Source organism: Bombina bombina, chromosome 5, assembly GCF_027579735.1.
Source record: "Bombina bombina isolate aBomBom1 chromosome 5, aBomBom1.pri, whole genome shotgun sequence".
NCBI lineage: Eukaryota > Metazoa > Chordata > Amphibia > Anura > Bombinatoridae > Bombina > Bombina bombina.
In genome coordinates this window covers 2,204,751-2,218,952 of record NC_069503.1, presented here as the reverse complement: position 1 = coordinate 2,218,952, position 14,202 = coordinate 2,204,751, and the positions used below count along the sequence as shown (strand labels likewise).

Sequence of the window (14,202 nt, the reverse complement as noted above, 5' to 3'; positions counted from 1 at the left end):
TCTTTGCTCAGAGTACGTAAGGAATAAACCCATCTGGTTGGTATTTAACTCTGAGATAAATTCCTTTAGTAGCTCTATTGGGCCTTCCCATAGAATCAGAATATCATCTATGTAGCGGGCCCACAGAGATATGTACGGATGATATTTTTGCATTTGGTGACAGAAAACGCCTCCCACCATCCTAGATATAAATTTGCGTACGTGGGGGCGCAGGCCGTCCCCTTGGTGGTACCACATATTCGCAAAAAGAATTTATCATCAAAGGTAAAGAAATTGTGTCTGAGTACAAACTTAAGTAGTGTTAGTAGAAATTCCTTGGTTTCATCGCTTATTCTTTGGTTCCCTTTTAAAAAATGACCTTTGGCCTTACATCCATATTCCATTTTTATACTTGTATATAGGGATTCAACGTCGCATGTTACCAAATATGTATTCTCATTAACCCTTTTCTAATTTGTTCAATATGCGCATAGTGTCTCTGGTGTATGAAGGCAACTCTATCACATATTTTCTTAGTCGTGCATCTAAATATTTGCTGGCATTTTCGCACATGGATTGATTTCCAGATATGATAAGGTGACCCGGTGGGTTAAGTCTATTCTTATTTATTTTTGTTAGTAAATGTAGTGTAGCTACCCTTGGTTTATGTACAAACTGAAAAAAAAATATTTGTTGTCAATTACGCCCAATGTAAAGGCATTTTGTATAAGATTGTTGTATTTGGTGCCAAAATCACTGGTGGGGTCTGAGAATAATCTATAGTTATATTCATTATTTAACTGTTTTAAAGATTGAGCAATATACAAATATTAGGGCCAGATTACTATATTGCCCCCCTTTATGAGAACATCATCCCATTTCTGTATTTCCAATAAAGCCTTTCTCTTCTTATAAGATAGATTATGATTAGTTAAAGTTGTTTCTATTTGAAGTCGTCACATACTAAATGAAGGAATGTGGCAATTTGAGGGGAGACTACACTAGGGGGAACAAATGAGGATTTGTTTTTGATAACCTGCCTCCATTCATTATTACAAAATAAATCTCAGCGCTCCCTGGATACAAAAAAATATTCCGGTATTTGATAGCAAGAACATTTTTAAAAGAATTTATAAAAACTCCCCTAAAAATACTCAGCTATAATGAATTATTATTAAATGAATTGATGGAAAAACAGTGGCACTTAATAATCTTAATTTTTTTGAAAAAACTCTAAATCATCATTTCTAAAAACGAAACAAATAATAGTAACAGTAAAAATCATAAAATATTTAGTTACCAAATGTACATATAAAAGGTCCAAATCCTAATGGATAAATATTCCAAAGACTGATGATTCTTAGTTCAAATTGAACGAAAATCCTTTCTGTCCTTTATCCTTTGGCCGGTTGCTGCTCAGTGTGTGGTCCGGATGTCCTGGTCCCGGTAGAAGGAAGTAACTGAAAAAAACAGACACACAGCGCCCACCGATTCAAGATAGTTTTAAAACAATTTATTTGTGCGCATAAAGTAAAAAATTCACACTTACAAGATTGTAGTGTTAAAAACGCCTTTCATATAAGTGGCAGCAATTGTCCGTTATTCACCAGAAGCCGATTAAAACTTAAAATCCCGTCTTAGATCTCTGTTTGTAAAGTTCACCTCCTCAGCTGCTCTCTCATAGCAGCATTGTTTGTAACCAAATGTCGGCGGCTTGTGTAACCGTACGTCTCAGCAATTTAGAAGCTGTCACTGTTTTGACCTTTGATATACAGGGTATATCAAAGGTCAAAACAGTGACAGCTTCTAAATTGCCGAATACCAGCTGAGACGTACGGTTACACAAGCCACCGACATTTGGTTATACAAGTGAAGTTTTTAGATTTGCCCCACACCCTAGGAATCAACTTTAAACATTAGAGACATTGACTACTCAATCACAGGCACACTACAAACAAAACAATTTTCGCCTAGCACTTTCACCTGGTCATAAGTACCGGCACATAAATATTGTTACAACACACCCAGAATCTTTCTGTCTCTACAACCCAGTTTGAGCGGATTGCATTCAATTCATTTTGGAGTAGGAATAACCGCACACATATCTTTGCTGAAGCCCAAAATAGGTTTGTTAGGATTGCTCCTTACGCTTTTAATGCAATTTTAAACGCATTGATATTCGCTTTTTTATTATGAAATATATGTACAACTGATTTTTTCCAAGCTTGCACGCCGTTATCAACATTGGTTTTATTATTTATTGTATATTATCAAATTTGTGCAATATTAGCCATTATACAGATTGCAAATTTAATCATCAATTAGCAAGTTTGTGTACTGTTTGCGACTTTTAATTTTATTTTTTAATATCAATTGTTAATTACATGGATCCATGAATTTTGATTGTAACCTTTTTTAAAAATACTGTTAGAACCAATAAACTGTTATAATTTTTAAATTTGTGGAGTTTTATACATAAGTGCAACAAAACCCAGCCTTCAAAGTTGGCGCTCTGATGTATTTTTAATTACTTAGGGAGGAAACCAAGTTATTGGCACCAAAGTATTTTTTCAAAAGTAATTTCCTGGCAAATAAGTGAACTTCTTTAACAGTATCAAACTTATCAATGGGTTGAGTGGGGACAAAGGACAGACCCTTTTTAAGTACCTTGATATGTTGATCATTAAGCACTTTAGAATAAAGATTTATTACTTGTAAGTTTTTTCTTCTTCTGTGGTTTGGTGGATTTCATTGATCGAGTGTGTATTGAGGTTCTTAGGTTTCTTTCAATCTCGTCTGATGTGTTTCCTAAAGGAACAGAACCTTGGTGTGGAGTTATTCTATTCTTGCAATTATTTTTAAAATTTTCGGCTTTGGCGTGAGTTATTTTCCAAATTGTTTTGAACATGCATGCTTGACAAAGGCCCGTATACATGCCCGAAACGTGTAGCAGTTCTTTTTCGTGTGTGTGTTTTTTATTTTCCTTTTTTCATCTTTGTGAAACCTGTCTGCATACCCCCAACTGATGCCGACGTAACCAGCTATAAACCAGACCTCATGTCCTATAGCTCCCTCCTGTCTGTGTCACTGTGTCACCTGCAGGGGAGGGACAGTTCACATGTCCTATAGCTTCCTCCTGTCTGTGTCTGTAACGGTATAGCCCGGATATCGAGGGTTAATACCAGATGAAAGATGCCCTTAATACGGGAATAGCAACATACAAACCCAGTTAATACACTGAACGGGGAAAATACACAAAATCCTTCTCTCCTGGAACAGGCAAAAGAATAATTCAAAGTAGCACTTCCCCCCCAAACACGAGACCAAGCTCCGTCTTGAGGGTAAAACAGTGAACAGCCAGATCTATGGGTTTATTGTTCTTATATACACATTCTTACACATTAGTACCACCCACAGGTTTTTTAAAACAACCAATAAACACATACAATACTCTGACACTCCCACACAAAATCCTCCCCTCTGCCTGGGATACAATTACCTTACACAATGGTTGATGCAATTCCCTTACACAATGGTTGATGCAATTCCCTTACACAATGGTTGATACAATTACCTTACACAATGGTTGATGTAATTATCACAGGCAGAGAAATACAGTTCAATTGCCATGGAGCCAAAGTCTTTCACAGTGTCACTGTGTCACCTGCAGGGGAGGGACAGACCCATGTTCTATAGCTCCCTCCTGTCTATGTCACTGTGTCACCTGCAGGGGAGGGACAGGCCCCATGTACTATAGCTCCCTCATGTCTTTGTAACTGTGTCACCTGCAGGGGAGGGACAGACCCATGCCCTATAGCTCCCTTCTGTCTGTATCACCTGCAGGGGAGGGACAGACCGATGTTCTATAGCTCCCTCCTGTCTGTGTCACCTGCAGGGGAGGGACAGGCCCCATGTCCTATAGCTCCCTCATGCCTGTGTCACTGTGTCACCTGCAGGGGAGGGACATACCTCATGTCCTATATAGCTCCCTCCTGTCTGTGTCACCTGCAGGGGATGGACAGACCCATGTTCTATAGCTCCCTCCTGTCTGTGTCACTGTGTCACCTGCAGGGGAGGGACAGGCCCCATGTCCTATAGCTCCCTCCTGTCTGTGTCACCTGCAGGGGAGGGACATACCTCATGCCCTATATAGCTCCCTCCTGTCTGTGTCACCTGCAGGGGAGGGACATACCTCATGCCCTATATAGCTCCCTCCTGTCTGTGTCAATGTGTCACTTGCAGGGGAGGGACAGATCACATGTCCTATAGCTCCCTCCTGTCTGTGTCACTGTGTCAACTGCAGGGGAGGGACAGACCCCATGTCCTATAGCTCCCCCCTGTCTGTGTCACTGTATCTCCTGCAGGGGAGGGACAGACCGCATGTCCTATAGCTCCCCCCTGTCTGTGTCACTGTGTCTCCTGCAGGGGAGGGACAGACCGCATGTCCTATAGCTCCCTCCTGTCTGTGTCATCTACAGGGGAGGGACAGACCCCATGTCCTATAGCTCCCTCCTGTCTGTGTCACTGTGTCACCTGCAGGGTACGGACAGACCCCATGTCCTATAGCTCCCTCCTGTCTGTGTCACCTGCAGTAGGACAGACCCCATGTCCTATAGCTCCCTCCTGACTGTGTCTCCTGCAGAGGAGGGACAGACCACATGTCCTATAGCTCCCTCCTATCTGTGTCACCTGCAGGGGAGGGACAGACCCCATGTCCTATAGCTCCCTCCTGTCTGTGTCACTGTGTCACAAACTTCAAAAAACTCCAGCCACCATATCAGTTAAAAGACCTTTATTTTCTTATCCTGGGTCCAAACATACAACGTTTCAAGCCAATGTGGCTCTTAGTCATGTACATCTTAATTATACAGGTTCATGCTTTTTTATACCCTCACCTGTTAATTGTTCATCAACTGTTCATTAACCCATTGTGTGAAAAAACATGTATTGCAACATGCAATAGTGACACCTGTTGGTTGTAAAATATAGTACACTCTTTTTTACTTTTGATGTCTCTTTGTTTTTCAATAGAATGGGTGAACAGTATACATATCATTTAAAATATAAACATAAAACCTATATACAATATTAAAAGAGGAGCATAAAATCCAAACATCCACAATGTCTGCACAGTCTACAGAGTATGTTTACATCAATCAAGATTTATTCCTTTGCAGAATGTATTTTTATTGAGAAGAATTCTTTCACTTTAATTGATTCATTTATCCTTTATTTTACCATTATAACACCCTGCTATTCACAAGCCATTTTTATGCGCCCATGATCAACCAGAAAATATACAAACAATCCTAACCTTATCCATGTATGATTCCCTTTAGTAAAATAGACTCCAATCAAAGTCTTTATTGAGGCCCTTGGGGATAAGGCAATCCAGTTTGTGAATCCAGAACATCTCCCTAACTTTTAGGAGATGCTCTCTATCGCCCCCCCTCCTTGGTTTCATCACCTGGTCTATAACTAAGAATCTAAGCTGACTTATGTTGTGACCTGCAGAGAGGAAGTGAGAGGATACTGGTGCTTCTTTATTATTACACCTTATGTTAGATTTATGTTCCGTTATCCTCTCCCTTACCTCTCTGCAGGTCTCGCCAATATAAATAAATCCACACGGACATTTAATCATGTAAATAGCATATGTTGCTCTGCATGTAAAATGTTTGTTTATTGTAAACTTCCTACCACTCGTAGGATGGTAGAAGTATTTGCCTTTTATCATTGAGCTACAATGGCTACAGTTTAAACATGGATAGCAGCCATTATTGCTACTACCAATTGTTGATTGTATACTTCTCTTTCCAGGGCCTATGTCTGTGTGTATGATCCAATCCCTAATTCTTTTATTTCTCTTGTACGCAAGAGAAATAAAAGAATTAGGGATTGGATCATACACACAGACATAGGCCCTGGAAAGAGAAGTATACAATCAACAATTGGTAGTAGCAATAATGGCTGCTATCCATGTTTAAACTGTAGCCATTGTAGCTCAATGATAAAAGGCAAATACTTCTACCATCCTACGAGTGGTAGGAAGTTTACAATAAACAAACATTTTACATGCAGAGCAACATATGCTATTTACATGATTAAATGTCCGTGTGTATTTATTTATATTGGCGAGACCTGCAGAGAGGTAAGGGAGAGGATAACGGAACATAAATCTAACATAAGGTGTAATAAAGAAGCACCAGTATCCTCTCACTTCCTCTCTGCAGGTCACAACATAAGTCAGCTTAGATTCTTAGTTATAGACCAGGTGATGAAACCAAGGAGGGGGGGCGATAGAGAGCATCTCCTAAAAGTTAGGGAGATGTTCTGGATTCACAAACTGGATTGCCTTATCCCCAAGGGCCTCAATAAAGACTTTGATTGGAGTCTATTTTACTAAAGGGAATCATACATGGATAAGGTTAGGATTGTTTGTATATTTTCTGGTTGATCATGGGCGCATAAAAATGGCTTGTGAATAGCAGGGTGTTATAATGGTAAAATAAAGGATAAATGAATCAATTAAAGTGAAAGAATTCTTCTCAATAAAAATACATTCTGCAAAGGAATAAATCTTGATTAATGTAAACATACTCTGTAGACTGTGCAGACATTGTGGATGTTTGGATTTTATGCTCCTGTTTTAATATTGTATATAGGTTTTATGTTTATATTTTAAATGATATGTATACTGTTCACCCATTCTATTGAAAAACAAAGAGACATCAAAAGTAAAAAAGAGTGTACTATATTTTACAACCAACAGGTGTCACTATTGCATGTTGCAATACATGTTTTTTCACACAATGGGTTAATGAACAGTTGATGAACAATTAACAGGTGAGGGTATAAAAAGCATGAACCTGTATAATTAAGATGTACATGACTAAGAGCCACATTGGCTTGAAACGTTGTATGTTTGGACCCAGGATAAGAAAATAAAGGTCTTTTAACTGATATGGTGGCTGGAGTTTTTTGAAGTTTGTGATTGTGCTGTGGACCTGGCAAGTCTGCTGCTCCGTGCCCCATAAAAGAAAGATTCAGGTGTGCTGTTTTCCACTTTTTGGATTTTGCTGTTTGTGTCACTGTGTCATCTGCAGGGGAGGGACAGACCCCATATCCTATAGCTCCCTCCTGTCTGTGTCACTGTGTCACCTGCAGGGGAGGGACAGACCCCATGTTCTATAGCTCCCTCCTGTCTGTGTCACCTGCAGGGGAGGGACAGACCCCATATCCTATAGCTCCCTCCTGTCTGTGTCACTGTGTCTCCTGCAGGGGAGGGACAGACCCCATGTCCTATATCTCCCTCCTGTCTGTGTTACTGTGTCTCCTGCAGGGGAGGGACAGATCACATGTCCTATAGCTCCCTCCTGTCTGTGTCACTGTGTCACCTGCAGGGTACGGACAGACCCCATGTCCTATAGCTCCCTCCTGTCTGTGTCACCTGCAGTAGGACAGACCCCATGTCCTATATCTCCCTCCTGACTGTGTCTCCTGCAGAGGAGGGACAGACCCCATGTCCTATAGCTCCCTCCTATCTGTGTCACCTGCAGGGGAGGGACAGACCCCATGTCCTATAGCTCCCTCCTGTCTGTGTCACTGTGTCATCTGCAGGGGAGGGATAGACCCCATATCCTATAGCTCCCTCCTGTCTGTGTCACTGTGTCACCTGCAGGGGAGGGATAGACCAATGTCCTATAGCTCCCTCCTGTCTGTGTCACTGTGTCATCTGCAGGGGAGGGACAGACCCCATGTCCTATAGCTCCCTCCTGTCTGTGTCACCTGAAGGGGAGGGACAGACCCCATGTCCTATAGCTCCCTCCTGTCTGTGTCACCTGCAGGGGAGGGACAGATCACATGTCCTATAGCTCCCTCCTGTCTGTGTCACTGTGTCTCCTGAAGGGGAGGGACAGACCTCATGTCCTATAGCCCCCTCCTGTCTGTGTCACCTGAAGGGGAGGGATAGACCCCATATCCTATAGCTCCCTCTTGTCTGTGTCACTGTGTCTCCTGCAGGGGAGGGACAGACCCCATGTCCTATACCTCCCTCCTGTCTGTGTTACTGTGTCTCCTGCAGGGGAGGGACAGACCTCATGTCCTATAGCTCCCTCCTGTCTGTGTCACCTGAAGGGGAGGGACAGACCCCATGTCCTATAGCTCCCTCCTGTCTGTGTCACCTGCAGGGGAGGGACAGATCACATGTCCTATAGCTCCCTCCTGTCTGTGTCACTGTGTCTCCTGAAGGGGAGGGACAGACCTCATGTCCTATAGCTCCCTCCTGTCTGTGTCACCTGAAGGGGAGGGACAGACCCCATGTCCTATAGCTCCCTCCTGTCTGTGTCACTGTGTCTCCTGCAGGGGAGGGACAGACCTCATGTCCTATAGCTCCCTCCTGTCTGTGTCACCTGCAGGGGAGGGACCAATCGCATGTCCTATAGCTCCCTCCTGTCTGTGTCACCTGCAAGGGAAGGACAGACCCCATGCCCTATATAGCTCCCTCCTGTCTGTGTCACTGTGTCACCTGCAGGGTACGGAAAGACCCCATGTCCTATAGCTCCCTCCTGTCTGTGTCACAAGAAGGGAAGGGACAAAACTTATTTCCCATAGCTTCTTCTTTGTTTTCTTCATTCCTCTTAACATACCAATCTCCTTTTCCTTAGGCAAAGTGACACATCTGGTGAGGACAAGGCCATGAGTGAGCAGAGGGAGGAGAACTACAGTTGGGACCCACCAGGATCAGATCTAGATGATGATTGTGAGGCACCTTACACAGGTACGTTGAGGCTGAAAGAGATGCTGGAATGTTGCGTGGTGGGTAAAGAGGAAAACCAGAAGGAGAACAAGATTTGTAAAGAGGAGGAGACCAAGGAAGGAGAAGGCAGCTGGACACAGGAAGGAAATGATAGAAGGTCTCTGCCAGGGGAAAGTCAGAGTGAAATGCAATAGATGGCAGGAAGTATTGAGTAAGTAGTACATTAGTCAGACGAGGATAGAGTGATAGGAGTGTGGGGCAGAATTAGTTCCACAAGACACCAGGGAGCATGTGCAGCAGAAGTAACGCAAGACCAAGACAGGGTATATAGCACAGACTGGACCAGGACAGAGAGGGGCAGACTGGGAGAAGAATTAGTTCCTTAAGACGCCAGGTAGCATGTGCAGCAGAAGTAACGCAAGGCCAAGACAGGGAATATAGCACAGACTGGAACAGGACAGAGAGGGGCAGACTGGGAGCAGAATTAGTTCCACAAGAAGCCAGGGAGCATGTGCAGCAGAAGTAACGCAAGGCCAAGACAGGGACTATAGCACAGACTGGAACAGGACAGAGAGGGGCAGACTTGGAGCAGAATTAGTTCCACAAGACGCCAGGGAGCATGTGCAGCAGAAGTAACGCAAGGCCAAGAAAGGGAATATTGCACAGACTGGAACAGGACAGAGAGGGGCAGACTGGGAGCAGAATTAGTTCCACAAGACGCCAGGGAGCATGTGCAGCAGAAGTAACGCAATGCCAAACAGGGAATATAGCAATGACTGGAACAGGACAGAGAGGGGCAGACTGGGAGAAGAATTAGTTTCACAAGACGCCAGGGAGCATGTGCAGCAGAAGTAACTCAAGGCCGAGACAGGGGATATAGCACAGACTGGAACAGGACAGAGAGGGGCAGACTGGGAGCAGAATTAGTTCCACAAGACGCCAGGGAGCATGTGCAGCAGAAGTAACGCAATGCCAAACAGGGAATATAGCACAGACTGGAACAGGACAGAGAGGGGCAGACTGGGAGAAGAATTAGTTTCACAAGACGCCAGGGAGCATGTGCAGCAGAAGTAACGCAAGGCCGAGACAGGGGATATAGCACAGACTGGAACAGGACAGAGAGGGGCAGACTGGGAGCAGAATTAGTTCCACAAGACGCCAGGGAGCATGTGCAGCAGAAGTAACGCAATGCCAAACAGGGAATATAGCACAGACTGGAACAGGACAGAGAGGGGCAGACTGGGAGAAGAATTAGTTTCACAAGACGCCAGGGAGCATGTGCAGCAGAAGTAACGCAATGCCAAACAGGGAATATAGCACAGACTGGAACAGGACAGAGAGGGGCAGACTGGGAGAAGAATTAGTTTCACAAGACGCCAGGGAGCATGTGCAGCAGAAGTAACGCAAGGCCGAGACAGGGGATATAGCACAGACTGGAACAGGACAGAGAGGGGCAGACTGGGAGCAGAATTAGTTCCACAAGACGCCAGGGAGCATGTGCAGCAGAAGTAACGCAATGCCAAACAGGGAATATAGCACAGACTGGAACAGGACAGAGAGGGGCAGACTGGGAGAAGAATTAGTTTCACAAGACGCCAGGGAGCATGTGCAGCAGAAGTAACGCAAGGCCGAGACAGGGGATATAGCACAGACTGGAACAGGACAAAGAGGGGCAGACTGGGAGCAGAATTAGTTCCACAAGACGCCAGGGAGCATGTGCAGCAGAAGTAACGCAATGCCAAACAGGGAATATAGCACAGACTGGAACAGGACAGAGAGGGGCAAACTGGGAGAAGAATTAGTTTCACAAGACGCCAGGGAGCATGTGCAGCAGAAGTAACGCAAGGGCGAGACAGGGGATATAGCACAGACTGGAACAGGACAGAGAGGGGAAGACTGGGAAAATAATTAGTTCCACAAGACTCCAGGGAGCATGTGCAGCAGAAGCAACGCAAGGCCAAGACAGGGAATATAGCACAGACTGGAACAGGACAGAGAGGGGCAGACTGGGAGAAGAATTAGTTCCACAAGATGCCAGGGAGCATGTGCAGCAGAAGTAACGCAAGGCCAAGACAGGGAATATAGCACAGACTATAACAGGACAGAGAGGGGCACACTGGGAGAAGAATTAGTTAGAAAATGAGAGAGTAAAGGAGAATTGACTGTGGTTTAACTACTCAGGTATCAAAAACTGCAGTCTAGGTTTCAACCCCCACCATAAACCACCCATTTTAATTACCAAAATACCTAAACCCAATAATTCTAACTAAAATAAAAAAACATTTTGAAATGTAGATGAAGCCCCCATAAATAAAACAATTACCAGCCATTCACTCACTTTCTTCATGCAGTTCCCCAGCACAAGGCGCCTCCTGTTTATATAAGAAGGGACTGGGCTATGTGCAGCCACCAATTTACATAAAGTAGGGTGAACTATGGCACTGAGCGCCCATGGCTTCACTTTGAGTTTTATAAATTGTTCACCATGTAGTAACCAGGTGGTGTGTAACTCTTCTCCTGCATGAAGACAGAGCGCTTCTGACTGTGAGTGAGTCTTTATTTATAGGGGCTTCATTTAATTCTACTACTAATAGTAATTTGTGCCAGCGTTACAACAAATTCAGTCAAACTCGCATCAGGTGACGCTACTGTTTAGCAAGCAGAGTATGGTCTGGTCACTAAAATGAATGCGCTACTCCAGAGATAGCAAGTGCTAGATGCCTCATGTCCATTTTAGCTCTGAGCATGGGATGTAGGATTTGTTTGCAAAGTATGTAAAGCTTGGTGAACTCTAAAGCTCAGGGGGCTCTCTAATCATCGTAGAGTAGATCCATAAACACGCAAATAAATAACTGCGCGCTTACTATAAGCAGAAACAATCCTACATATATTGTTAGATTTTATTATGATACAGTAGGTTGTTCCTGCCCTCACACCCATTCTATGCCACTTTGTGATTTTCCTGCCTGCCCATTATGTGCTTCTGACTTTCTGTCCCTTAAGTTTATCAGTAGCTGTAAGAAATGCTGTTCTGTCTCTTACAGAAGCCTATGGGTTTATGAACGGGCATTTGGATGTAGACGGTGCCTCATGCTACCTTCAGCAGAGTGGTGTACTGCTCCAGTGCCATGATGACAGCTTCCAGTGCGGACAAGAAGAGGAGAGTGAGGAAAGCATGTTCGAGATTGACAAAAAAGAGAGCAGCACACCCATAAGTTCTCCAATAAAACCAGGATCAAGTAGCAAAGGTGCCAGAAAGCTCAGCAACATCATCGCTCACCTTCAGAACTTGGCCAACGAAAGGGAGTCCACGCGCCGAGAATCGGAGGTGGAAGAGGTAACGTTTCCAATTGGAGAGAGTTCATACACATTTGACAATGGGGATATAGCTTTCCAGGAGCATGGAGAAGACCTTGTCTCTACTGGAGGCCGCTCCCATTCCTCAGAGCAGCGTTTAAAGGCTTTTAAAGCTATAAAAATTCTGCAAGACACAGATGCAAAAGACAAAAAATATATTTGTGTGGAGTGTGGGAAAACTAGTCGTTATAAGTCTGCTTATCTAAGACACAAGCGAACACACACAGGGGAGAAACCGTTTAGCTGCCCTGAGTGTGGTAAATGCTTCCGTAGAAGCTCCCAGCTGGTGACACATCAAAGAATTCACACCGGAGAAAAGCCCTACACCTGCATGCGCTGTGGAAAAAGCTTCAGCTGCAACTCCACACTTGTCACTCACCAGAGAACCCACACAGGAGAGAAACCGTATACATGTTTCGAGTGTGGAAAGGGCTTTATCCACAGTTCTGACTACAACCGGCACCACCGTGTCCACAGAGGGGAAAAGCGGTATACCTGCAAGGATTGCGGAAAGAGTTTTAGCCAGAGCTCCTACCTGGTCATCCACCAGCGTATCCACACTGGGGAAAAGCCCTTTGTGTGCAACGAGTGTGGGAAGTGTTTTAGCCGCAACTCCTCATTGGTTACGCACCAAAGGGTCCATACAGGGGAGAGGCCATACACATGTGCTGAATGTGGGAAGAGCTTCCGTCAAAGCTCCCATCTCCTAATACACCAGAGAACCCACACACCGGTCAGCCACCTTGCGCTTCATACTATGATGTGAGCATGGACCAGTATTACTGGCCTCTCCTGTGGGGTCACTGGCATACTGAACGCTCCCTTCCAAAGATAATCAGTATATATGACTAAAGAGATCACAGCAAAGCTCCCGCACCAAAGGCCTAATGCACTGCCCCACCTGCATGGCGGGAACAAATGTCTTGGTGCTAGCGGAGACATACAGTGACTGCCATTTTGTTTCTTGTAGTGTACTAACTTTTCAGGTCAAGCCATGTCGCCTGTTGGCATCTCAAGCACCCCCTGTCATCCTCTTGTATGTTTCTGGATCCAAGCACCAGTGTCGCACTGTCTGTTTATACATTACAATCACTAGATTTGAAATTTGCCCTTTTCCCATCTTACTCAGAAATGCAAGTGGCGTAATTGACCGCTCGCTCAGTAGTGATAGGTCCATGTATCTCTGATTGCATGCCTTTACCTCCAATCATGAGCTGTTTACTGTAAACTGTATGATTGTTATTTTAGTTCAGTTTATTTTAAAGTTTGTAAATGGGAAATCTGTATCTGTGTGGTGTTTGTTTGGCAGTATTGTAAGGTAGCTCTGCTGATTATACTTATAGAGCTAACCACTCATAAAACCGGAATGTTGCTTGACATGTTGAATCGTCCTGACCAGATATGAATCCTTTACTTTTGCTGAAATAAAACCTAAAGGTGTGAGAATAGGCAAAACTTTATGTATATAATTTGCAATGGTCCTCAGCAGTGTTGTTCTGTTTCTAGGTGCTGAGCAATGAATGGCGGTCTTTACTGCCCTAATATCTCATCATCATAAGGACCCATGGGCTGCTTTTGTTTTCCCTGATACAGATACCTGTAAATGCAAGCACAATACAGGGACAATCTATATGAGGCACACACTCCTGGCCTAGCTGCTCATACACTTTTCAAAACCTTTATATGAGATCTTAACATCCTGCCCACATAGGGTTTGTGTGTGTGTTTTATGTTTGCCCTGTATTATGAGCCAGTGTGTCCTTTTCTATTAAAGCACTTTTTCATTGGCTATAAGCTGTTTTGTTCGGCTTCTTGGCTCGAGGTTTCTAAACACTATATAAATGCACCATTATTTGCATCCTGTGAGGTGGTAACAATACAAAGTTTTTCCAGACAGACTGTTTGTGCCTGAACTGTTGTTTTGTAATGTTTTCTAATATATGTCCCATATGGATCCGTGTGTCTATGTGGTGATAAAGGCTTACTAGATTCCAATGCACCGTACTGTGACCGGTGCTAACAGGCGAGCTAGCACTTGTACAGCGGCTAGTACACTGCTCCTCAATGATGTTCAGCAATGGGAAATCAGCCAAAATCTTGTCCCAGGA

General features: G+C 44.0%; 1 protein-coding gene across 2 annotated transcripts in view; it reads left to right on the top strand.

Moving 5' to 3' along the window:
- The window catches only part of LOC128659172 (zinc finger protein 239), a 40,397-nt gene extending 26,509 nt beyond the window's left edge, over positions 1–13,888 (top strand). For both annotated transcript variants that reach the window (XM_053712858.1, XM_053712857.1), the window contains 2 exons: positions 8,646–8,758; positions 11,782–13,888. In XM_053712858.1, the coding sequence (XP_053568833.1) occupies positions 8,677–8,758; positions 11,782–12,860 (1,161 nt within the window). In that variant the 5' untranslated portion in view covers positions 8,646–8,676 and the 3' untranslated portion in view covers positions 12,861–13,888. The remainder of the gene's footprint in view (positions 1–8,645; positions 8,759–11,781) is intronic.
- The last annotated feature ends 314 nt before the right edge of the window (positions 13,889–14,202 follow it).